We start from the raw sequence: 24,977 nt of genomic DNA on the forward strand, positions 1-24,977 counted from the left end.
TTTTAAGAGCATGAGAAATTTCAGGAATGTGTCCAAAATAAATATAATTAAATACTTTAACTTTACTTGTTTCTTATGGAGAATTTCTTCAATGATTAAAATATTAAGGTGAAAGTAAATAAATGAGTCCTTCTTGGTTCTTGATACTTATTCTGAATCAAATTTTAATAAACCTTGAGAATAAATCTCAGATAGCTCAACAGAATTTCTGAAAGACACATAAGACTAGGAAGGTGATCCTGAATACATTCTGTACTTTTTTCTTATTATGTAGATTTCCAACCACTGTAAATTTCACTTTTGATTTCTAACTCCCTACTAAAAGTGAACATTAGTAAAATTTAAAACTATGGATCAATTTTTAAAAATTATTTTAATTTCAGGCTCTTGAAGTATTTAGAAACAACTTAAGAGTTCAGGATCGATGCCTTGAATTTCAACTAAACATTAACATAGTAATTTAAATGAAAGAATATAAAAGAAAGCCTTAGCACAAGGCCGGGCCAGTTAGCAGAGTCTGAATACAAATGATCTTTCCTAATCCTGAAATCCAAAGTAAACTACATGCCTCTTTTTCAAAACAGAAGGAGGCTGAGGAAAATGAGAAGAGAGATCTTAATAACTAATGGCCATGAATAAAAACACTAGTGAATATGAAATCTGCTTCTATTTGTGAAAGCACTGATACACTTCAAAATATATCTAATTTTTATCATACCAATAAAAGATTCAAACTGAAAATTTTGAAGTGATTTTGTTAACCAGTAATCATTTATTAATTATAATGAACTTTTTTTTTTTTTTTTGCGGTACGCGGGCCTCTCACGTTGCGGAGCACAGGCTCCAGACGCGCAGGCTCAGCGGCCATGGCTCACGGGCCCAGCCGCTCCGCGCCATGTGGCATCTTACCGGACTGCGGCACGAACCCGTGTCCCCTGCATCGGCAGGCGGACCCTCAACCACTGCGCCACCAGGGAGGCCCTATAATGAACATTTTATTAGTAGATTGTGTTCTTGTTACTGCTCAACTTAATGGTTTATTTAACTTATGTCTGCTATCCCCACTAGGGACAATGAAATAATTCAGAATATTCTGTTTATTCTCTGCTTTCAAGGTTAACTAGTTTTGTTTAAACAATACCTCAACTCCCCCACTGCCCATCACAATTTATGGCAGTACAGTCGATAAGTATTTTCTTTTAGAAGCAATTTGGCTTCAACAAAATGTTTATATCCAAAGGGGTAACACAAAAGAAGAAAAATATTACATGCAAGAAAAGTGCTGATTGCAAAACTATGTATGTTAGCAAGTATTTTTAACTTAAAAATATTCAACAATAGTTAAAAACATGGACAAGTTTAGCACTATCTAGTGGAGTTGAATATGTACACAGTCTACAATCACTTCTAGATACTTACCCTAGAGACACCTGAACTTGTACACCATGATAAAGCTAATGGTTGTATCAAAGATGCATGTAGTGTAATGAAGGATGATGAATCAAGCCTATTTTATACATTCTAATCCTCAGAGAAAAACACATACTCAAATCATGGTTGTTGAACCCCCAATTATGTGGTCACTGAATGCAATCTCACAAAAAGCACTGAATTGAAGCCTTCTAGCCATCCAGTAATTCTCTATTGGAAGCAAAATCTCCTCTATTTTTAAGATATCTAATCACAAAGCAAACCATGGTGCACTAAATTCAACACAGATGAAATCATTAGGTGGGTGGCAGAGAAAAATATGCATTCTTATTTCATTAGTCAATGCTCCTGCAAACACACAGAGATTTACAATTATATTAAATAATTAAATTAAACTCAAAATATTTTTTCCCAGAATACATTTTCACCTATCCTTAGTCCTTTCTTGCCAAAAACCAGTTTAGACTTTTATCTATTTAGAACTGTTTCCAAGTATACTATTATTAACTCAATTGGTATAACAAATCTTTTTCTTCCCCCTCCCAGAACTTGACCATAGAGTCAGTACACAGTTATGTTCTCTTTTTCATACTACTGATGAAATATAAGTTAGACACGTAACTCTGAAAACCCCAGTTATATAATAGACAATTAATTCCAATGTGCATAAGGACAACAAAGAATTTGAATGCAGCTAATGTTAAAAACATTTTTAAGATTTATCTCCTTTACTAATTTTTACACACTGACAAATTACTAACTCAGAAAATATAGCATGAGTAGTATGATAAATTTTTATTTCACAATTTCTAACAATGGGGCTCATAATGAATATTCAATATACAGTACTGTGATCTACTTGACCCAAAATGAATCAACATAATACATTAAAAGTCCCAAATTTTCCTGTTTCTTAATCATTAACTATCTATGAAGAACCTCAATAATATCTCTAACTTTGAAATTAGTTCAAAATAAATGAAACACAGGAACTAGAAAATGCAGTTGTAAATTTATTTCTGTCTCTTAAGCTATGAGACCTTGGCCAAGTTATAGAACACAAAATCCAAGTTTCCACATCTGTAAAATGGAAAGACACTGTTATATCTGTTCTGGTTATCCCACAGGCTGATATAAGGAAGAAATTTAATAATCTATGTAAAAATTCTCTGAAAAATATAAAACACAAAGCAGAGAGAAGGTGTTATTATTAGTAGTAAATATAATCACAAGAAGGTCAAGTACACTGAAGATGAATTACTGCATTTCTACCAGAAAAAAATACTTAATCCATTATCCCGTTTTTTTTAATGGTATGCATTTAAAATTTTTTAATCATAAAAGAACAAAAAGCTGAATATAAAAAATTTAGAAGGGAATATACTAACAAAATTTGAGCAATACAGAGATGTTTGTCCTCAGTGGAGGAAAACACATTACTGTGAAATAATTTATGAAAGGCAGTATCAAGTCTTTAGACTAGGTGGAATGAAATCATGCTAGGGAACTAAAATACAATAATATTTAATACTTAGACTCACCTCTGCCCATTTAAGAATACAGGTCAAGCAGAAGACATGATTACAGCTTTCTGGAAAACCAATTTCCTTCTCTAACAGGCAACTGAGACATATTGGACATCTATCAGCTTCACTGTACAACAGACCAATGGTAGCAGTATTATCTTTGTTTTCTTCACCTATAAAGTAAAGCAACGATATATGCTTTCAATTTCTCCAGACCAAATGACTTATGTTTGTGGTAATACGATGGACTAGATACTCTAAAAGGCCCTCCTTCTACAAAGTAATTAGATCTTAGATACACTATAAGAAACAAACTCCTTGAGCACAATAACCCCAACATTTACTGATTTATAATTTAAGGGAGGAGTGAAAAGAATTTTTCATGAATTAATTTTAAAATAGGTAATAATCACATAGTTCAAATATTTAAAAGTAAAAAAAGGTTATAGTGACAAATCTCCCAAGCAAATCTACTCCCATCCATCTAGTTCCACCCAATGCAACAAGTAACAACTGTTGTTTGTTTTGTGTTCTTCCAGAGACAAGATAGAATGCACAGACAAGCAAATCCTAATATATATTCTTTCAAACCTCCTTCTTCACACAAATGCTAGAACACTATACACAGCAGTCTGTGTTTTTTGTTGTTTCAACCTATGGATGGGACATTCACCTGTTTTCAAACTTGGGCTATTACAAACAATGCTGCAATGAAAAACTTTTCATTTCCCATTTTTAATAGTGTATCTACAGGATAAATTCTTAAAAATGGAATTGTCAGACCAACGTGTACATACATTTGTATTATGAATAGATACTGCCAAATTTGTATTATGAATAGATACTGCCAAATTACTAATTTAAACACCTACCAGCAATGTAACCAACACACAAGAAGTAAGCAGTGCTGGCTCAAAAGTAAAAGAAACTCCAAGATTCAACATAAAACAAAACAAAAATACAGAAATGGTCAGCTGAAATGTGACCAGTATATGCCAAGCAAATGGAAAAGCTGACATTGCCCTGGAAACACATGTCCATACTAGTGTTCAGAACTGGAGACTAACCTTAGGACCAATCCAGGTAGGGAAACTGATCCTAGGAGATTCCAGTTTTAAGCCAAGACCCTCAAATGGGGTTAAAGTGGTCCCAGCATGGGTTCAGAAAAAAGCAAATACATACAAATCCTCTGAAGGAAAGCATCCCTAATTTAGGCCCTCAGGATTCCACAGATTAAACGGATCAAATATGAGCTCATAATCAAACTTTACCAAACAGAAGAAAATACGTTGCCTTGAGTAAGAATCAGCAGAAACAAGAATGAGTTTAGATTTATTTTTATTTATGTATTATATTTATTTATTATAAATTTATTTAGATGTCCACTGGCTTCAAATATCAGAACTTTCAAATACTACATAAAATAACTGAACAGCAATTAGACCCAGAAGAAAAAATATTTGTGAACTGGAAGAACTGAAGAAACTACCTAGACTGTAAGAGACAGACAAGGAGATATAAAAACAGAGGTTGGGAAATGAGGTCAGAACAAAGTCTAACATATTAATTGAAGTTCAGAAGAAGAGACTAAAGGGCAGGCAATAGTTGAAGCAGTAATGGCTGGGAAATGATAAAACAAAAACATGATCCAACAGATAAAGGACACACAAGGTATATTAAACAGGAGTAATAAAAATAATCCATGTTTAGAAACAAAGTAGCAAAACTGTACAATATCAAAGATGAAAACAAGATCTTAAAAGCAAAAAGAGGGAAAAGACAGATCATCTACAAGGGAATGACAATTAGGTTGAAAAGACATTCCTTGACAGCTAGTAAGAAAACTAGAAAATAGCTAAATAATATCTTCAAAGTGCTAAGAGACCAAAAAAAAAATTATCAATCCAGAATTGTATATCTTTCAATAGTTTTGAAGAGGATAAAATAAATACAAAAACTTAAGTTTACCACCAACAGACTTTCACTAAAGGAACTTGAGATTTTTTTCAGGAAGAAGGGAATGGAGAAAAAACCAAGGACAGTAATAATAAAAACAAACAGAAAAATGTCATTCCTATATCAGTAGGGAGCAAAACTTAAGAAGAAAAAGAGCAGAGCTCAATGAACTAAAAACTGACTGATCAAAAATAAGACAAGGGAAGACGGGGAAAAAAGGTGTGCACTTCTTATTTAGGCAGCTTATTTCACAGTTTAAGAACAAAAAAAATATGTAAATACAAAAAACTCCTTGTTAACAAACAGTATGGAAACACTAACTTTTGCCTTCAACACACAAGCTTTATAAAAATTAAGTTACCTTCCATATCTTCATAGTCCTGATCTCCCACATTTAGGGTATATAGAGTTTTCTTCTTCATTTCTCCTTGATAAAGGGTTTCCTATAGGATGAATTATAATAGAGAATTTTAATGTTTGCCTTGTCCCAATAATATACATATTAAAAAAAACCCCAAACTGTAAGAAATTATTTTACACATAAAAGAACACAATACAAACCAAGCCAGTAAATTTTTTGGATAATCCAGTACACTTTTATACTCCTTGCCACCAAGCACTGTCTTGCTGCAAAGAGAAGCCTTATATAAGTATTAAACAACAAAGACTAATGATAAATTTTTTGGTACAAACATAAATACAATCAGAGCTTAGAGAAAAGAGATCCATTTGGACTGAAGTTTTCATTGAAGTTGACAGGTTACATATGTTAAGGAGCTTAACACATTTAAGGAGCAAAACAGTATGAAGGAATAAAAAGGAATTTAGCTAGGCCAATCTGACAAATAAGAGTCAGTGGGTATAACAACTGACACTACAGAAATACAAAGGATCATGAGAGATTACTAAAAGCAACTCTATGCCAATAAAATGGACAACCTGGAAGAAATGGACACATTCTTAGAAACGCACAACCTTCCGAGACTGAACCAGGAAGAAACAGAAAATATGAACAGACCAATCACAAGCACTGAAATTGAAACTGTGATAAAAAATCTTCCAACAGGGCTTCCCTGGTGGCGCAGTGGTTGAGAGTCCGCCTGCCGATGCAGGGCACACGGGTTCGTGCCGCAGTCCGGGAAGATCCCAACATGCCGCAGAGCGGCTGGGCCCGTGAGCCATGGCCGCTGAGCCTGCAGGTCCGGAGCCTGTGCCCCGCAACGAGAAAGGCCACAACGGTGAGAGGCCCGTGTAACGCAAAAAAAAAAAAAAAAAAACTTCCAACAAACAAAAACCCAGGACCAGATGGCTTCACAGGCAAATTCTATCAAACATTTAGAGAAGAGCTAACACCTTTCCTTCTCAAACTCTTCCAAAATATAGCAGAGGGAGGAACACTCCCAAACTCAATTCTACAAGGCCACCATCACCCTGATACCAAAACCAGACAAAGATGTCACAAAGAAAGAAAACTACAGGCCAATATCACTGATGAACATAGATGCAAAAATCCTCAACAAAATACTAGCAAACAGGATCCAACAGCACATTAAAAGGATCATACACCATGATCAAGTGGGGTTTATTCCAGGAATGCAAGGATTCTTCAAGATATGCAAATCAATCAATGTGATAAACCATATTAACAAATTGAGGGAGAAAAACCATACGATCATCTCAATAGATGCAGAGAAAGCTTTCGACAAAATTCAACACCCATTTATGACAAAAATTCTCCAGCAAGGAGGCATGGAGGGAACTTACCTCAACATAATAAAGGCCATATACGACAAACCCACAGCCAACATCATTCTCAATGGTGAAAAACTGAAACCATTTCCACTAAGATCAGGAACAAGACAAGGTTGCCCACTCTCACCACTATTAATCAACATAGTTTTGGAAGTTTTAGTCACAGCAATCAAGAAGAAAAAGAAATAGAAGGAATCCAAATTGGAAAAGAAGAAGTAAAACTGTCAACTGTTTGCAGATAACATGATACTATACATAGAGAATCCTAAAGATGCTACCAGAAAACTACTAGAGCTAATCAATGAATTTGGTAAAGCAGCAAGATACAAAATTAATGCACGGAAATCTGTTGCATTCCTATACACGAGTGATGAAAAATCTGAAACTGAAATTAAGAAAACACTCTCATTTACCACTGCAACAAAAAGAATAAAATATCTAGGAATAAACCTATCTAAGGAGACAAAATACCTATATGCAGAAAATCATAAGAGACTGATGAAATTAAAGATGATACAAACAGATGGAGAGATATACCATGTTCTTGGATTGGAAGAATCAACATTGTGTAAATGACTCTACTACCCAAAGCAATCTACAGATTCAATGCAATCCCTATCAAACTACCACTGGCATTTTTCACAGAACTAGAACAAAACATTTCACAATTTGTATGGAAACACAAAAGACCTGGAACAGCCAAAGCAATCTTGAGAAAGAAAAATGGAGCTGGAGGAATCAGGCTCCCTGGCTTCAGACTACACTACAAAGCTACAGTAGTCAAGACAGTATGGTACTGGCACAAAAACAAAAATATAGATCAATGAAACAGGATAGAAAGCCCAGAGATAAACCCACGCACATATGGTCACCTTATCTTTGATAAAGGAGGCAGGAAGTTACAGTGGAGAAAGGACAGCCTCTTCAATAAGTGGTGCTGGGAAAACTGGACAGCTACATGTAATAGAATGAAACTAGAACACTCCCTAACACCATACACAAAAATAAACTCAAAATGGATTAAAGACCTAAATGTAAGGCCAGACACTATCAAACTCTTACAGGAAAACACAGACAGAACACTCTATGACATAAATCACAGCAAGAACTTTTTTGATCCACCTCCTAGAGAAATGGAAATAAAAACAAAAATAAACAAATAGGACCTAATGAAACTTCAAAGCTTTTGCACAGCAAAGGAAAACATAAACAAGACGAAAAGACAGCCCTCAGAATGGGAGAAGATATTTGCAAATGAAGCAACAGACAAAGGATTTATCTCCAAAATTTACAAGCAGCTCAATATCAAAAAACAAACAACCCAATCCAAAAATGGGCAGAAGACCTAAATAGACATTTCTCCAAAGAAGATATACAGATTGCCAACAAACCAATGAAAGAATGCTCAGGCTTCCCTGATGGCGCAGTGGTTGAGAGTCCGCCTGCCAATGCAGGGGACACGGGTTCGTGACCCGGTCCGGGAAGATCCCACATGCCGCCAAGCGGCTGGGCCTGTGGGCCATGGCCGCTGAGCCTGCGCATCCGGAGCCTGTGCTCCGCAACGGGAGAGGCCACAACAGTGAGAGGCCCGCGTACCGCCAAAAAAAAAAAAAAAAAAAAAAAAAGAAAGAAAGAATGCTCAACATCATTAAGCATTAGAGAAATGCAAATCAAACCCCCAAGATACCATCTCACACCGGTCAGAATGGCCATCATCAAAAAATCTACGAACAATAAATGCTGGAGAGGGTGTGGAGAAAAGGGAACCCTCTTGCACTGTTGGTGGGAATGTAAATTGATATAGCCACTATGGAGAACAGTATGGAGGTTCCTTAAAAAACTAAAAATAGAACTACCATACGACCCAGCAATCCCACTACTGGGCATATACCCTGAGAAAACCATAATTCAAAAAGAGTCATGTACCACAATGTTCATTGCAGCTCTATTTACAATAGCCAGGACATGGAAGCAACCTAAGTGTCCACAAACAAATGAATGGATAAAGAAGATGTGGCACATATATACAATGGAATATTACTCAGCCATAAAAAGAAACGAAATTTAGTTATTTGCAGTGAGGTGGATGGACCTAGAGTCTGTCATACAGAGTGAAGTAAGTCAGAAAGAGAAAAACAAATACCGTATGCTAACACATATATATGGAATCTAAAAAACAAACAAACAAAAATGGTCATGAAGAACCTAGGGGCAAGACGGGAATAAAGACACAGACCTACTAGTGAATGGACTTGAGGATAGGGGCAGGGGGAAGGGTAAGCTGGGACAAAGTGAGAGAGTGGCATGGACATATATACACTACCAAATACAAAATAGATAGCTAGTGGGAAGCAGCCTCATAGCACAGGGAGATCAGCTCGGTGCTTTGTGACCACCTAGAGGGGTGGGATAGGGAGGGTGGGAGGGAGGGAGACGCAAGAGGGAAGAGATATGGGGAACATATGTATATGTATAACTGATTCACTTTGTTATAAAGCAGAAACTAACACGCCATTGTAAAGCAAGTATACTCCAATAAAGATGTTAAAAAAAAAAAAAGTCAGTGGGTGAAAGAGCAACTGTGTGTATATACTGAGAAGGAATGGGCATGTACGCCAAGAAGTTCATCTGAAAGATTACAGTGAGGGTAATGAGAGTAATAAGCAGAGCAATATAAATCAAGTAGAGCTAGATTATAGACAGATCTCTAATGATTGACTGAGAGGTTTAGAGTCAATCCTATAGATTCTTCTGAGGAAGACTGACATGAATATAAGCAATGTAAATGAATCTTTTAAAAGAATGATCTGCCTGCAAAGCACAGAATGGATTATAGAGGGGAGAGACTGGAAGCAGAGATGTTTGCATAGCTAGAGTAATTGGCTATGAAGTGAATAAAAAAGAAACAAATTTTGAAGAGCTGAAGAATTTCTGACATTTGGCGACTAAATAAATACAAAGGAAGGAGTAAAAGATCATTTTGGCCTAGGGGACTAGGAAAATGGTGATTACAAGAGACAAAATGAGAAACAGAGGAAAGGAAATTAATTTGTTAGTCGAGGGGAACAAATTTATGAAGTAAAATTATTTTTTAAATCAACTCTTAGAATTCTTTCTTGAATTGATGCAAGACGAGTGATTGCAATGAAGTATTCAAATATATTTTGTAATATCTAGGCACAAGAAATCCCCAATTTCATCAGTTATGATTCTTCCATGTGTACACGAGGCAGTTTTTCTATTTTTTGTTAAATAACGTACACATGTGAGTTTCTACATTAAAGGTATGTACTGCCTAGGAAAATTCTGTATTAGATTAAATAAGGAGAAATGCAAAGGCCCATACTTTGATTCAAAACCCAAGCAGAAAATAAGAAACTAACACATACAAGAATAATTTAAAGGTTTTAGTGGGTTAAAAATTGGAAATTTGAGTCAGGACTAGAGTTACTTTTAAAACGTTAATTCAATCACAGTCTACCTTAATAAAAGTAGATAGAATGTCAAGAACAAAAGGAAAACTTCCCACTCAGCCTACATTAACATTTGTTTTAGTTCTGGTGCTATTCTTCAGGTATCAGGTAACAACTTATAGGCTAAGGTAAATACATTGGCTTCTTTGAGTGTGATAAGCCAGTAAGGGGTTTAAGGCAGAGGAGGCAGCAAAGGGAAAAGCAGAGGCCAGCAAGCAGACTACTGCAATAATCTAGAGGGGGAGATGACAGTGGCTTGTACTAAAGTAATAGCAAGGTTGATGAAAAGTGCTCAGATTCCAGCAGTTTTCAAAATACAGCCATCAGGATGTGCTGACAGACTAAATGCGGCATATGTGTTAGAGCAAGATTCCAGGATTATTCCACAGTATTTTGATTTGAGTAACTAGAATGATGGAATTGCTGAGATAGAATACTTCTAAAAATATTCCGATAGTCACAGGTTACTATTCCACTTGGTATTTACTCAGGACAGTATCAATATCACTTGGGAACTTGCTACAAAGATACCTCAGGCACCACCCTAGACTAGTGAATAAGAATCTGCACTTTATCAAGATTTGTGCAAGATTCATATGTACAGTAAAGCCAACTTCCAAACTTAGCTGATTTTAGAATCATACTATGCCCCTGTATGATCTATAATTGAGTGTAATTCTTCATTTGGGGAAATTCATACCACACCATCTTACCCCATTATCCTAGCTATCTGAGAATTTAAAAAAAAAAAAAAATTGTAATTTTTGTCATCAGCATACCTGTGCTTATGACACTGTCCAGCAATAAAAAGCATTCAAATGTTAACCATTACTATTAATGCACATTTTCCATCCCAATCCCAGTCTTAAAACCATTAAGTGCCTGCCAATTAACTACTCAAAAATTTGATACTCCCTCTAAGAATGTTATTTTTATTTTCCCTTTAAGAAACCATAAGCAAGGCTATTTGTTAGTGATGTCGGGGTGGCAGTGGGGGTGGGGGGTGGAATTCGATCCATTATTATAGGCCAGCGGTCAAAAAACTGGCTGTTTCTGTAAATAAAGTTTTGTTGAAGAACAGCCATGCTCATTCCTTTATATATTGCCTATGGCTGCTTTTGCACTACAATGGCAAAGCTGAATAGTTACTACAGAAACTGTATACTTGGCAAAGCCTAAAATAATTACGATCTGGCCCTTTTCAGAAAACGTTTGCCAACCCTATTAAAGACTATAGAAGGCTGCCTAGTTTGGAGATGTGGCTCAGACTTTCACTGCAGAGGGCCCCTCAAGCTTTCCTAAGTAGAGGCATCTATTTACATTTGTATTCAACCTGTACTATGGCACAACAGCTTCTCATTACACATCTGAGTCAATGGTTCTGCAATGGTGTCCTTGAGTTTCTTTAAAAATGCCCTGAAGGCTATGTGATTTTGTTGATTTATCTACATTTATTTTATCAATCTCGCTTAAACTATCATGGATATTTGCCCTAGTGCTTCCACTTGTTCGCTTCAGAGTAAGGTTAAGGCAATTACCTCCTTCAGCTTAATAGTTATTTCCTTTCCAACTTCTTTGCTACATAATCAACTCCCTCCTGCTTCTAATATGTCACTGTTAATTTTTAAATCCCTTGCAGAATGGTCCCTCTAATTTTTTTTCCTACCTGATTTCCACCATATAACACTCTTACCACACTTTGCAAGTAGACCTGTTTGCTTCAAGTGGGCTATTTTGACAATTTTTTGTTTAGAATATCCTTCGCCTGGAGCTTTAATACCAGCACTCTTCAGTATAGATAGGAATGTCCCTTTAGCACTGGTTTTAGAAAAAAACTGCCTGGGTTCAAACATTAACTAGTCTGACACTTACTAGTAGTATGACTTCTTTAAGCCTGTTTCCTCATCTATAAAATGGAGATAAAACAGTTAACCATTTCAGTCATTATGAAAATCAAATTACATAATCTCATAATCCATTTAAAGTGTTCAGACTAGCACAAAGTACTCAACAACAAACACACATGCACAAACACATGAATACCTCCCCACCCCAAATGGATTTTACGTATATCACAGGATTAAAACTGATAAATCTGTATGACTCAGATTTTCATTATTAACAAGTGAACAAATTTTAAAAACTCCTGTAACTCAAAGAATATCCATATATAGAAAGAATATGAGTAAAATGTTTACAAAATTTAAATTGTCAAATAGTTCTTCAAAAGGAACTTACACAGATAAATAAGTTCTTTATTCTACATTGATAATATTTATCAAGATTCCTGTTTATCTGGAAATAAAAATGTTGAAGCAAGACACAAAATCTAGGACTCACAAAGTAAATAGCCCTAGGATTTTTGTATCCTATTTTCTACTTTATATAGATATAGGAAATAAAACACTAAATGCCGTAACATATGGCAACTCCAGCAAAAAAGAAGAGGTCATGTTTAAGTGAAGCTCCAACCACTATCTCCTAGGTGGTACCTAAGAGTGTCATTTAGTTTTTAATAAGTATACAAATATTTACAAGGCTTCTTACCCTTAAGATGCTTCAGGTCGAGCAGTCAGGTAATCGGTTTTCCATCAAACTTTTTCTGGAGAGGGAATTATGAAAATTAGTCCTATTTCATTCCATTTTCACCTGGCTGCTCCCTTATTTAACTTGGGTACAGAAGAAAGGAGACTAGCAAAGTAAAGAAGTACTTATTACAGAGGGCCCCAGATGTGAGTATAATTTATCTAGAACATAAAACATTTCGACAGAGTGACTATATGCCTGCAGATATGAAGACACACATATGTACTGGAAGCAAACAATAATGAAAACATTTTGTTCAGGGAGGGAGAAGCACAAGAAAACACATTTCAGCATATAGGAGAAAACCGACTGAAAACAGAGTAATGGAGAATTAGAAGAAAATCTACCCCAACAAATACACTTAGGCTTACCACCTAAGAAAGCAATTTAGAAAAAGATATACAAAAAGATATTTAAAGAGCCCAGAAATTCAACTACTAGTATTTCAATTACTTCCTGAACTCCAGATTTTAGTATCCTTAGCCAGTAATCACTTTTCTCTTTTTTTTTCTCTTCTTTTTCAACCGGCCCCACACTGGACTCCCCACATTTCTACAGCCTGCCTCTTTCTCTCCTTCTCTTTCTCTTTCTCTCTCTCTCCCTCCCTCCCTCTCTCTCTCTATTTATTAAATATTTAGTCAGTACTCCATATTTTCTATTTATTTATTTATTAAATATTTAGTCAGTGCTCCATATTTTCTAGGTACCACTAGACTTTAAGCACTGACACATCTGATAAAAACAAAAACAAAAATCAATAACAACAGAGTATAGCAGATGCTGTAATGGTGGTAAGCACAGGATATTATAGAAGCACACAGTGAGCACTGATGTATCCTTGCAACATACGCCTTTGCAAAAAAAGGCTTCCCAATGAAGACCAAATATATTTAAAATGTATTTTTCTACCCCCACCCAACTATTCTGTACCATTATAGCATTTCCATCCTTAAAGGACTCAAAAATGGGATGGTCAACTTGAACATGATAGTGAGGATTTTAATTTTTAAAACAAACAAAGGATATATGCAAACAGGTAAGGTGATTCTGACTATTTTACACTTCCTCTATGGGAGTGACCATTAGGCAAACATGAAACACACACTGTACCTGATCCCACGCAATAAAGTTTTATCCCCAGAAAAAGCTTTTCAGACTAATGTTTAGACATATAGGTGGAGAAAAGTATCTTTTCTCTTTCTTCAAATTTTATAACATAGTACATTTTCATACAATGATCTGAGTATGTTAATATCTAACTGAATGTAATGAATTAAAAAAATAATTTACAGGTCTTTAATAAACAAATTGTTTGCCCTTCAACACACCAATCTCTCTACTCATGATCACAAGTTACATATTTTTTCAACATCAAATTTTTTTAGTTAAAAATAAAACTCTTTGGCTTCCCTGGTGGCGCAGTGGTTGAGAATCTGCCTGCTAATGCAGGGGACACGGGTTCGAGCCCTTGTCTGGGAGGGTCCCACATGCTGCGGAGCAACTAGGCCTGTGAGCCACAACTACTGAGCCTGTGCGTCTGGAGCCTGTGCTCCGCAACAAGAGAGGCCGTGATAGTGAGAGGCCCATGCACCGTGATGAAGAGTGGCCCCCGCTTGCCACAACTAGAGAAAGCCCTCGCACAGAAACAAAGACCCAACACAGCAAAAATAAATTAATAAACTCCTACCCCCAACATCTTCTTAAAAAAATAAATAAATAATAAAAAAATAAAACTCTTTATCAGAAAATAATTCAATGGAGAACCAACAAATTAGGATATCTATTTACAAAAACAGCAACAAAATTTTCATTCCTGCCAATACTTTGAATTTCACCCCAACTTTATAAATACCAACCAACAGTAAAACTGAAAACTCAATCAATTTTTGTTTTATTGGATTCATTTACATGCTGCTATGGTCTTAATGTTTATATGCCCCCAAAATTCATGGTGAAATCCTTATCCCTAAAGGTGATGGCATTATTAGTAAGGGGGGCCTTTGGGATGTACTTAAGTTAAGAGGGTGGAGCCCTCATGAAAGGGATTAGTGCCTTATAAAAGACACTCCAAAAAGATCCCTAATCCCTTCCACCACGTGATGATTCAAGGGAAAGTCTGACTGGAAGAGGGCCCTCACCCAATCATGGTAGCACCCTGATCCTGAACTTTTAGCCTCTAGAAATAATTTCATTCTTTTTTTTTTTAATTTATTCATTTTTGGCTGTGTTGGGTCTTCGTTGCTGTGCGCAGGCTTTCTCTAGTTGCAGTGAGCGGGGGCTACTCTTTGTTGCAGTGCACGTGCTTCCCACTGCGGTGGCTTCTCTTGTTGTGGAGCACGGGCTCTAGGCACGCGCGCTCAGTAGTTGTGGCTCGCAGGCTCTAGAGTGCAGGCTCAGTAGTTGCGGTGCACAGGCTTAGTTGCTCCGTGGCAGCTTCCCAGAACAGGGCTCGAACCTGTGTCCCCTGCATTGGCAGGTGGATTCTTAACCACTGCACCACCAGGGACTGTAAGGTCGGATCTTAACAAACGGCACCGCGAAACAGAGGAAAGCTTTAAGTGAGCTTTATTAGGGAGCGCTCCCGGGCGAGGTTCACTTGTCCGAGAGAAAGGGGCCAGAGAAGTCGCACCCGGGCGAGGGTTGGGCAAGATTTTATAGGGGAGGAAGGGAAAGGGGTGTGGTGAATCTGGGAGGGCACAAGGTATTCCTTATTTGGTGGTCTTTTCGGGTATCCTGGGGGACCGTTAGTCCCGCCCCTCGAAAGGCGGGAAGGCTGGGCCGGGTTCAAAGTCCCCAGGTCAGTTCCTGGAACTGGGTGGTCCGGAGAGTTTCGGTCTGATGCAACCCGTGACTCTGATTGTGTTCCCCCGCCTCGGGCCTGCTGGCCTTATAGGGAAGTCCCAATTTCGTTCTTTACAAGCCACGCAGTTTTGGTATTTTGTTATAGCAACCCAAACAGACTAAGACACATGCTCTGCTTCCAGTTACTATTGCATATCAGGCCCTGGAAGTACTTTCTATCTAGTTCAGTTTTTGACAGGGTTATCAGTAATTTGGTTGCTTGTCAGCAGCTGATCAACAGTAGCAATTTCGAGGAATCTTTTCATATTCAACTCCTTCATTCTAGACCTATATCCAAAAAAAGGCTTGTTTTCTCAGCACCATTCACTGATGAACAGATAATCCTATGTCTTGTAGCTTACCAGGTAAACTGAAAATAAAGAACCTGAAGTCACCCACATTTATAGGTCTTATAATAAAACCAGCTTCATATATCGATCCAGGAAGTAAAGCTATGCCTTCAGAATGTCTCTAACATTCTTACAGTGTCTGCAACAGGAAGTGAGTGCCAAAAGGCTCCACTAATATGAAGGATGTCACCTCATACTATGCTCTATGATGAGCAATAACCTAATTATTGAAATGAATCATTTTTAAAAAAGGTTAAAATGAATAAAAACTAAAACATTTCCAAAGTGAAAGGCAAGCCAGAAATCCTCAGGCAGAGAAAATAGATTAAATTGAAAATAGGAAAACAGTTTTTCAAATGTAATATAATTTTGGTAAGAGTTCATGAAAACTATGCTATTACTCTAAAAGAAAAATTAATGTTCCCATTTCCTTCTACACTTAATGTAGCATCATGTCCTTGACAAAACTTGCACTGTTATACATGGCAGGATCACATATATGTTGAAAAAAATAAGATATAATTGAGAAACCATATTTAACTACAAAATAAGGAGATTCAAGTTGCCATGACATTCTAAAACAGATAATAAGTGAGACTGGGAAGTTTCCATTCTGTGTAAAATGGAATAAGCACATTCTACCTTGTTAATCTCACTGAATGAAACTATAAAACCTAGACAGAATAAATGGAGCAGCTAACTGAAAATTAAAAGGTAAGCAATAACAGGTAGATTGGGGAAGAGCCCAAAATCTGATATATTATCAAACTGGTAGTGCGTTTATAATTTCTTCCCCATCCAATTTTCCCTCCAGCCTGGGCTTCATGAAGCCTGAAACCTATAAAGTGACCACTAGTGAGAGAGAGAGCGAGAGCGAGCGCGCGCGTGCACAGGCTAGCACTCTAAGAAAAGCCATCTAGCTCTGCCCAAGGAGTAGGAAAGGGGCCTCCCAATACTCAAGAGTGAAGGAAATCTTTTTTTTTCTTTCTGTTCTTCATTCCCCATGCCCCAGTTCCCAAGCAATCCTGTGGTGGCAATAGCTGCAACAGTGACAGCAGCAGGGTCAGCAGAAGCCTAAAACTCTAAGGGAAAGGTACCATACTCGCTGACTGAAAAACTCTGGGCTAATCTCATTGATTTTTCTCCCGTCTTCCTGTCATTCGGCTCCATATGCAACTGTGGAAAGTATACAGCACAGTGGTGTAAACGAAGACTGAGCTTTCTAGCCAGAAGACAGAAAAGTGTGTGTGGGGTGGGGGTGGGGGTGGGGTGTTCTAGGGATCTAGAAAATACCATGGATATATAACAGAGAGGAAAGAGCTTGAGACAGTAACCTGTTAAGTTGTTCAAAATGTCCAAAATTACTTGGCATACACAGAACCAGGAAAATCTCAAACACTCGTGGGAAAAGACAACCCACAGAAACCAACACCATGAAGACACAGATATTACAGCACTGGGTGAATTTTCTGACAAAGATTTAAAGCAGGTAATAAAAATGTTCCAACAAGTAAAATCAAATACTCTTGAAACAAATGGAAAGCTAGAAAATCACAGCAAAGAAATAAAGTGCCACCAAATGGAAATTTTAGAACTGAAAAACGTAATAACTGAAATAGAAAATACACTGCACAGACTCAATAGCCAAATGGAAAGTCAGTGAACTTGGAAGACAGAGCAAAGGAAATTACCCAATCTAAACAACAGAGAGAAAAACATAGAAAAAGAAAAAAATCATTAGTGCCTCAGGAAACTGTGAATCAATGCCAAAACCTTAACATTCTTGTCAAAAGCTCAAGAAGGGGAGGAAAAGAGAGTAATAAGAAGAAATAATGGCTGGAAACTCCCCAAATTTGTTGAAAGACATAAACCTCTACATTCAAGGAGCTCATAAACCTCACACAGGATAGTTCCAATGAAATTCATTCCTGGACACACCACAAACTGCTGAAAATTACAAAGGAAAAAAAATCTTACAAGTAGATTGAAATAACAATACATTACTTATGTGGGGAAGATAGGTTAATGATTTGAATAACTACTGATTTCTCATTAGAAACAACACAGGCCAGAAGGAAGTGAAACAACATTCTTAGTTTAAAATGGAAAAGAACTTTAAAAACCTAAAATCTTCAAGCTAGTGAAATTATCCTTAAAGAACAAATGTAAAATCAATGAAACTGAAAACAGAAAAACAAGAAAAAAAAATCAATAAAACCAAAAGCTCATCCTTTGAAAAGATCAATAAAACTGAAACCTCTAGCAAGACTAATTAAGTAGAATAGCACTGAATAGCCCCAGTATTATTTAAAGAAACTGCATTTGTAGTTAAAAGTCTTCCAAAAAAGAAACCTCCAGCCCCAGACAATTTCCCTGGTGAATTTTACTAAACATTTCAATAACACAATCACTTCCAGAGTTTGGAACATAAATACTTCCCAATTCATTTTATGAATCTAGCATTACCATGATACCAAAACCAGACAAAAACAGTACAAGAAAAGAACAAACTGATATACTAGATTTCATCAAAATAAACAATCTATGATACGTTCATCCACACAGTGGAATACTACTCAGCCACGAAAAGAAATGAACTGGTGTTTCACTCAACAACTTACATGAATCTTAAAGGCAATATATTGAGTGAAAGAAGCCAGTCTCAAAAGATTACCTACTACTGATACATAATTGCATTTATAGGACATTCTCAAAAAGTCAAAACTGTAGTAATGAAGAACCGTTATCAGTGGCTGCCTGTGTCAGGGGAAGGTTAGACTACAAAGATAGCACAAGGCAGTTTTCTGGGAACCATTCTGAATCCTGACTCTGGTGGTAGTAATAAAAATCTAAACATGTATTAAAGTTCACAGAACTACATACCCCAAAAAGGTCAATTTTATTATATGTTAATAAATGTTAAAATGTTTTTAAAAGTAAAGACTGACATGAGAGAGCAATCATGGGCTAGAATATAAACCAACTTTCTCAACAAAGGTACTTTTTCACTGACGACTTCACTCATACTCTCAGTCTTTATCATCAACACAGAGACCACCCAAATTACATCACCACATTTGAGCTTGAGAGGAGGTATCTGAGGGTTCCTGTATTTCTGTAGCACTGAAAGGTCTCACAGACAACACATACCTATTGCTTGGGGAGACACAGAGATTAAAAGCAACAGACACAACTTCACAACCCCACTAAATTCTAAGAAAGAACTATAAAAAGAGATCCGTTCTAAGACCCTAGTGATGGTATAGAGCTAGCAGGTTTTTCATTGTATGGGGGAAGACAGGCACTATAGATGGCTTCCCGTTGGGTTACTCTTATGTGACAGTTGTCCACTCTATGAGAAGAATATTCCTACAATGCAGTACTTTAATTTAAAAAGAAAAATGAGTGCCTTCTACATGCTTGGATAGTTTAACCATAAAGAGTTAGATAAAGATACCATAATTATATGACAGGCTTCCACTGTTTCTCCAAATGAGAAACAATTATAGAACAGCAGCATGTTATATGTACTCTAATAATTTCAATATATATTTATGCAATTCTTCTCTAATAAATCCCACCCCTGCCTAAGGTATGGAGGAGGGAATAGAAGAAGGAAGTGATTATGTAATCTTCATTTGTCCTTGAGATTCTCACCTCCATGTTCTCAACCCCATTTACTAAAGCACTAATTTAAATGATAAAGGCAAACCTAAAGCTCTTACATTTTTGTTTCTTTCCATCACCCATTCCTCAACATTTATTACAGGTCTGCTGAAGGCAAGAGTTACAAGTCTGGAAAAGTAGAGTTTACATTTAGAAGATTAAACCTTATGCCTACTAGAGACAAAAAAGCAAAAAGAACAATGAGGTGTTAAGAGACTCACCTCACAACAAACCTCCCAAGAGGACTACAGGAGCCCTTGGGATCAAGAGCAATGTACCCTCATATCTGGGCAGAATACCCAAGAGGAAAGGGGATCCTGGAAGGAAGCAAGGAAGCAGAGAAAGAACTGGAGTCTTTTTATACTTTTCTTCTAACCCCAAACAGGAAAACTATAGACCATTTCTTTAATTTAACCTTTAATCTACCTTAGACAGATTCCTGAATTTAAATGGTAATCCCTGTCTACCTACCTCCCAAAAAAGGAGATGGGAAAATTATGTAAGGCACAGGAAACATTCGCAAATAAACAAACAAATCCTAAGAATTAAAGGAGAGGAAACACAAAATAATGTACACAAATGCTTGTTACAGAGGAATGGAAATGAATTTCATCTATAGCAGTGGGGGGGAAAGGACAAGGTTCAAAACATTGCTTCTGAAATATTGCTCTGTTCTGTTTAAACAAGATTTTAAAAACTTTACATTATAGAATTTCAACTCTAGAAATCAGTCTCTTTTTTGCACAGATGTTAAATGTCATTCTTTGAGTGGTTCCTCAAGAAATGTCACTTCCTTTGTACTAATTGAGTGGTTCCTCAAGAAATGTCACTTCCTTTGTACTAATCCCTTCCAAATTGTGCAAGTTGCTATAGTGAAACTAATACGGGGGGAGGGGGGAGCAACTGTTTTGTATAGTACACAGGACATCTACTCTCTCTTTACTCTAGCTATACCTATTATCAGAATTTCTTAAACTCAACCTAGGTAGCTAGCTCAGAGATAAACACAATTTTATTATGTTATGTAAGTATATGATGAATGTGTTCTCAAATGAATTTTTCACACATAATTTAAAGAGGCATTTCACAATCCTACTCCTATGATACACTACTATTCTAACCTAGAAATGTTATTACATACCATGAAAACTTACTTACTTTTAAAAAAAGCAAAAAACAAAAAAAAAACAACACTTTTTCATGCTAGCATCAGGCATGGGCAGATACTGTGATCCTCTCCGAAATTTAATCTTATTATTGGGGCTTCAAATGCCCCAAGAACTGGACTTTTGGCTGTGATTTTCACACTGTTTCTAGCCATTACTTTCCCTTTTTTTTTTAACACTATTAATTGCTTTACAATGTGTGTTAGTTTCTGCTGTATAACAAAGCGAATCAGCTTTATGTATATATATGTCCCCATATCCCCTCCCTCTTGCGTCTCCCTCCCTCCCACCCTCCCTACCCCTCCCCTCTAGGTGGTCACAAAGCACCTCGCTTATCTCCCTGTGCTATGCAGCTGCTTCCCACTAGCTATCTATTTTACATTTGGTAGTGTATATAGGTCCACGCCACTCTCTTTGTCCCAGCTTACCCTTCCCCCTCCCTGTGTCCTCAAGTCCATTCTCTACGTGTGCGTCTTTATTCCTGTCCTGCCCCTAGGTTCATCAGAGCCACTTTTTTTTTTTAGATTCCATATATATGTTTTAGCATACGGTATTTTTTTTTCTCTTTCTGACTTACTTCACTCTGTATGAGACTCTAGGTCCTGTCACCTAACTACAAATATTTCAATTTTGTTTCATTTTATGCCTAATATTCCATTTATATATGTGCCACATCTTCTTTATCCATTCACCTGTCAATGGACACTTAGGTTGCTTCCATGTCCTGGCTATTGTAAATAGAGCTGCAATGAACATTGTGGTACATGTCTCTTTTTGAATTATGGTTTTCTCAGGGTATATGCCCAGTAGTGGGATTGCTGGGTCATATGGTAGTTCTGTTTTTAGTTTTTTAAGGAACCTCCATACTGTTCTCCATAGTGGCTGCATCAATTTACATTCCCACCAACAGTGCAAGAGGATTCCCTTTCTCCACACCCTCTCCAGCATTTATTGTTTGTAGATTTTTTGATGATTGCCATTCTGACCAGTGTGAGGTGATACCTCATTGTGGTTTTGATTTGCATTTCTCTAATGATTAGTGATGTTGAACACGCTTTCATGTGTTTGTTGGCAATCTGTATACCTTCTTTGGAGAAAAGTCTATTTAGGTCCATTTTTGGATTGGGTTGTTTGTTTTTTTGATATTGAGCTGCATGAGCTGCTTTGTATATTTTGGAGATTAATCCTTTGTCAGTTGCTTCATTTGCAAATATCTTCTCCCATTCTGAGGGCTGTCTTTTCATTGTTTATAGTTTCCTTTGCTGTATAAAAGCTTTTAAGTTTTATTAGGTCCCACTTGCTTATTTTTGTTTTTATTTCCCTTACTCTAGGAGGTGGGTCAAAAAGGATCTTGCTGCGATTTATGTCATGGAGTGTTCTGCCTATGTTTTCCTCTAAGAGTTTTACAGTGTCTGGCCTTACATTTAGGTCTTTAATCCATTTTGAGTTTATTTTTGTGTATGGTGTTAGGGAGTGTTCTAATTTCATTCTTTCACATGTATCGGTCCATTTTTCCTAGCACCACTTATTGAAGAGACTGTCTTTTCTCCATTGTATATTCTTGCCTCCTTTATCAAAGATAAGGTGGCCATATGTGCATGGATGTATCACTGGACTTTCTACCCTGTTCCACTGATCTATATTTCTGTTTTTGTGCCAGTACCATACTGTCTTGATTACTGTAGCTTTGTAGTATAGTCTGAAGTCAGGGAGCCTGATTCCTCCAGCTTCGTTTGTCTTTCTTAAGACTGCATTGGCTATTCGGGATCTTTTGTGTTTCCATACAAATTGTGAAATTTTTTGTTCTATTTCTGTGAAAAATACCATTGGTAATTTGATAGAGATTGCACTGAATCTGTAGATTGCTTTAGGTAGTACAGTCATTTTCACAATGTTGATTCTTCCAATCCCAGAACATGGTATATCTCTCCATCTGTTTGTATCACCTTTAATTTCTTTTCATCTTATAGTTTTCTGCGTTACAGGTCTTTTGTCTCCCTAGGTATGTGATACTTCTTGTTGCAACGGTAAATAGGAGTGTTTCCTTAATTTCTCTTTCAGATATTTCATCGTTAATGCATAGGAATACAAGAGATTTCTGTGCATTAATTTTGTATCTTGCTACTTTACCAAATTCATTGATTAGCGCTAGTAGTTTTCTGGTAGCATCTTTAGGATTCTCTATGTATAGCATCATGTCATCTGCAAACAGTAGACAGTTTTACTTCTTTTCCAATATGGATTCCTTTTATTTCTTTTTCTCTGATTGCTGTGGCTAAAACTTCCAAAACTATGTTGAATAATAGCAGTAAGAGTTGGCAACCTTGTCTTGTTCCTGATCTTAGAGGAAATGGTTTCAGTTTTTCACCACTGAGAACGATGTTGGCTGTGGGTTTGTCATATATGGCCTTTATTATGTTGAGGTAGGTTCCCTCTATGCCTACTTTTTGGAGGTTTTTTTTCATAAATGGGTGTTGAATTTTGTCAAAAACTTTTTCTGCATCTATTGAGATTATCACATGGTTTTTATCCTTCAATTTGTTAAAATGGTGTATCACATTGAATGATTTGCATATACTGAAGAATCCTTGCATCCCTGGGATAAACCCCACTTGATCATGGTGTATGATCCTTTTAATGTACTGTTGGATTCTGTTTGTTAGTATTTTATTGAGGAATTTTGTCTCTATGTTCATCAGTGATATTGGCCTGTAGTTTTTTTTTTGTGACACCTTTGTCTGGTTTTGGTATCAGGGTGACGGTGGCCTTGTAGAATGAGTTCAGTAGTGTTCCTCCCTCTGCTGTATTTTGGAAGAGTTTGAGAAGGAAAGGTGTTAGCTCTTCTCTAAATGTTTGATAGAATTCGCCTGTGAAGCCATCTGGTCCTGGTCTAGCCATTACTTTCTGATATATCATAAGTTATCTCATTTAACTGTTAGAGTATTTTTTGAAGAAGGTATCTCCATTTTACATACAGTGAAATTAAGTAGCTTGTCCAAGGTCGCAAAGCCAGTGGTAAGTAGTAGGATTGGAACTCACCAGCCTTTTGCCAGAAAATAAAACAAATATTAATCCAAGTCACTAAATATTAAAAATATTCAAACAGTGAGAAGCAGTAACACCCTTAATGACTCAAATGACTACAAAATTGTTAAGCTGTGATCTGCCTTATTCACTATATAACCCAGGATCCAGCACCATGCCTTCAAATGACTGCCCAATAAACAGCTTTGAATGAATGATTTATTAATATGTATAATAACCTTAGATAATATTTACCCAACACATTTGTCAGGCATGATTTTAAGCTAAATATATAAATAAGTTATGCTCCATGGGGAAGAAAGTAACACTTTAGAAATGAATAGGAAGACAGAAGTTCTCAGCAGATAAATAGTAACTATATTAAAAAAAAAAAGGAAATTTCAGAAGTGAAAAACACAATGTCTGAAATAAGATCTCAACAACAGGATGGAAATGCAAAGGAATGAGTCAGTGAATGTGAAGATACAATAGAAGTGACCTAATTTGAAGAATAGAGATATAAAAGACTGAAGGAAAATGAAGAGTCTCAGGGTCCTATGGACAATATCCAAAGTTCTAATCATGTCCAGAAAAAGGAGAAAGAGATTGGAACAGGAAAACATATTTGAAGAAATAATGTCCAAAAAACCTCCCTAACTTGGTGAAAGGCACAAATTTAGAAACTGACAGTTTTGTGTACATCAAATAAGACTAACTCAAAAGAAAAATGAAATGAAAATGGAAAAGATATTTCAGTGAAGAAAAACTAAGAAAATTTATCACCAGCAGGGCTACTTTAAAAGACAGGCTAAAGGAAGTGCTTCAGGCTGAAGAAAAATGACACGAGAGAAAACTGAAGTTTCATTAACAAAGAGCAACAACAAAATAGTAACTATTTAGGAATATTTAAGAAACTACTTTTTCTCCTCTAAAGTCCTTTTAAAAAGTGTATGATTATTGAAAGCAAAAATTGCATAATTGTCTAATGGGGTTTTCATTACATGTATACGTGTTAATACATATAACAACATAAGATAAATGTCACTGGAGAATTATAGGGCTTCTACATTTACTTCAACCAGTAAATATGAATTCTAAGTAAATCCTCTGGCATATATATTATGATCCCTAGAGCAGTACTGTGCAACAGAAATATAATGTGAGCTGCATATGTAATTTTAAATTTTCTAGTAGCCATATTTTAAA

The 24,977-nt window shown here is 36.4% G+C and overlaps 1 protein-coding gene across 4 annotated transcripts in view; it reads right to left on the reverse strand.

The window, feature by feature from the left end:
- SCAF11 (SR-related CTD associated factor 11) overlaps positions 1-24,977 on the reverse strand; it is a 70,918-nt gene that overhangs the window by 35,839 nt on the left and 10,102 nt on the right. For 3 of the 4 annotated variants that reach the window (XM_082665616.1, XM_082665617.1, XM_082665614.1), the window contains exons 2-4: positions 12,686-12,740; positions 5,275-5,356; positions 2,973-3,130 (exon numbers count right to left, since the gene is read on the reverse strand). In XM_082665616.1, coding sequence (XP_082521742.1) covers positions 2,973-3,130; positions 5,275-5,335 — 219 coding nt within the window. In that variant the 5' untranslated portion in view covers positions 5,336-5,356; positions 12,686-12,740. The remainder of the gene's footprint in view (positions 1-2,972; positions 3,131-5,274; positions 5,357-12,685; positions 12,741-24,977) is intronic. The other variant, XM_082665615.1, reaches the window with a different exon arrangement.

The sequence above is a fragment of the Grampus griseus genome, assembly GCF_964374135.1.
Source record: "Grampus griseus genome assembly, chromosome: 11".
Classification (NCBI taxonomy): domain Eukaryota; kingdom Metazoa; phylum Chordata; class Mammalia; order Artiodactyla; family Delphinidae; genus Grampus; species Grampus griseus.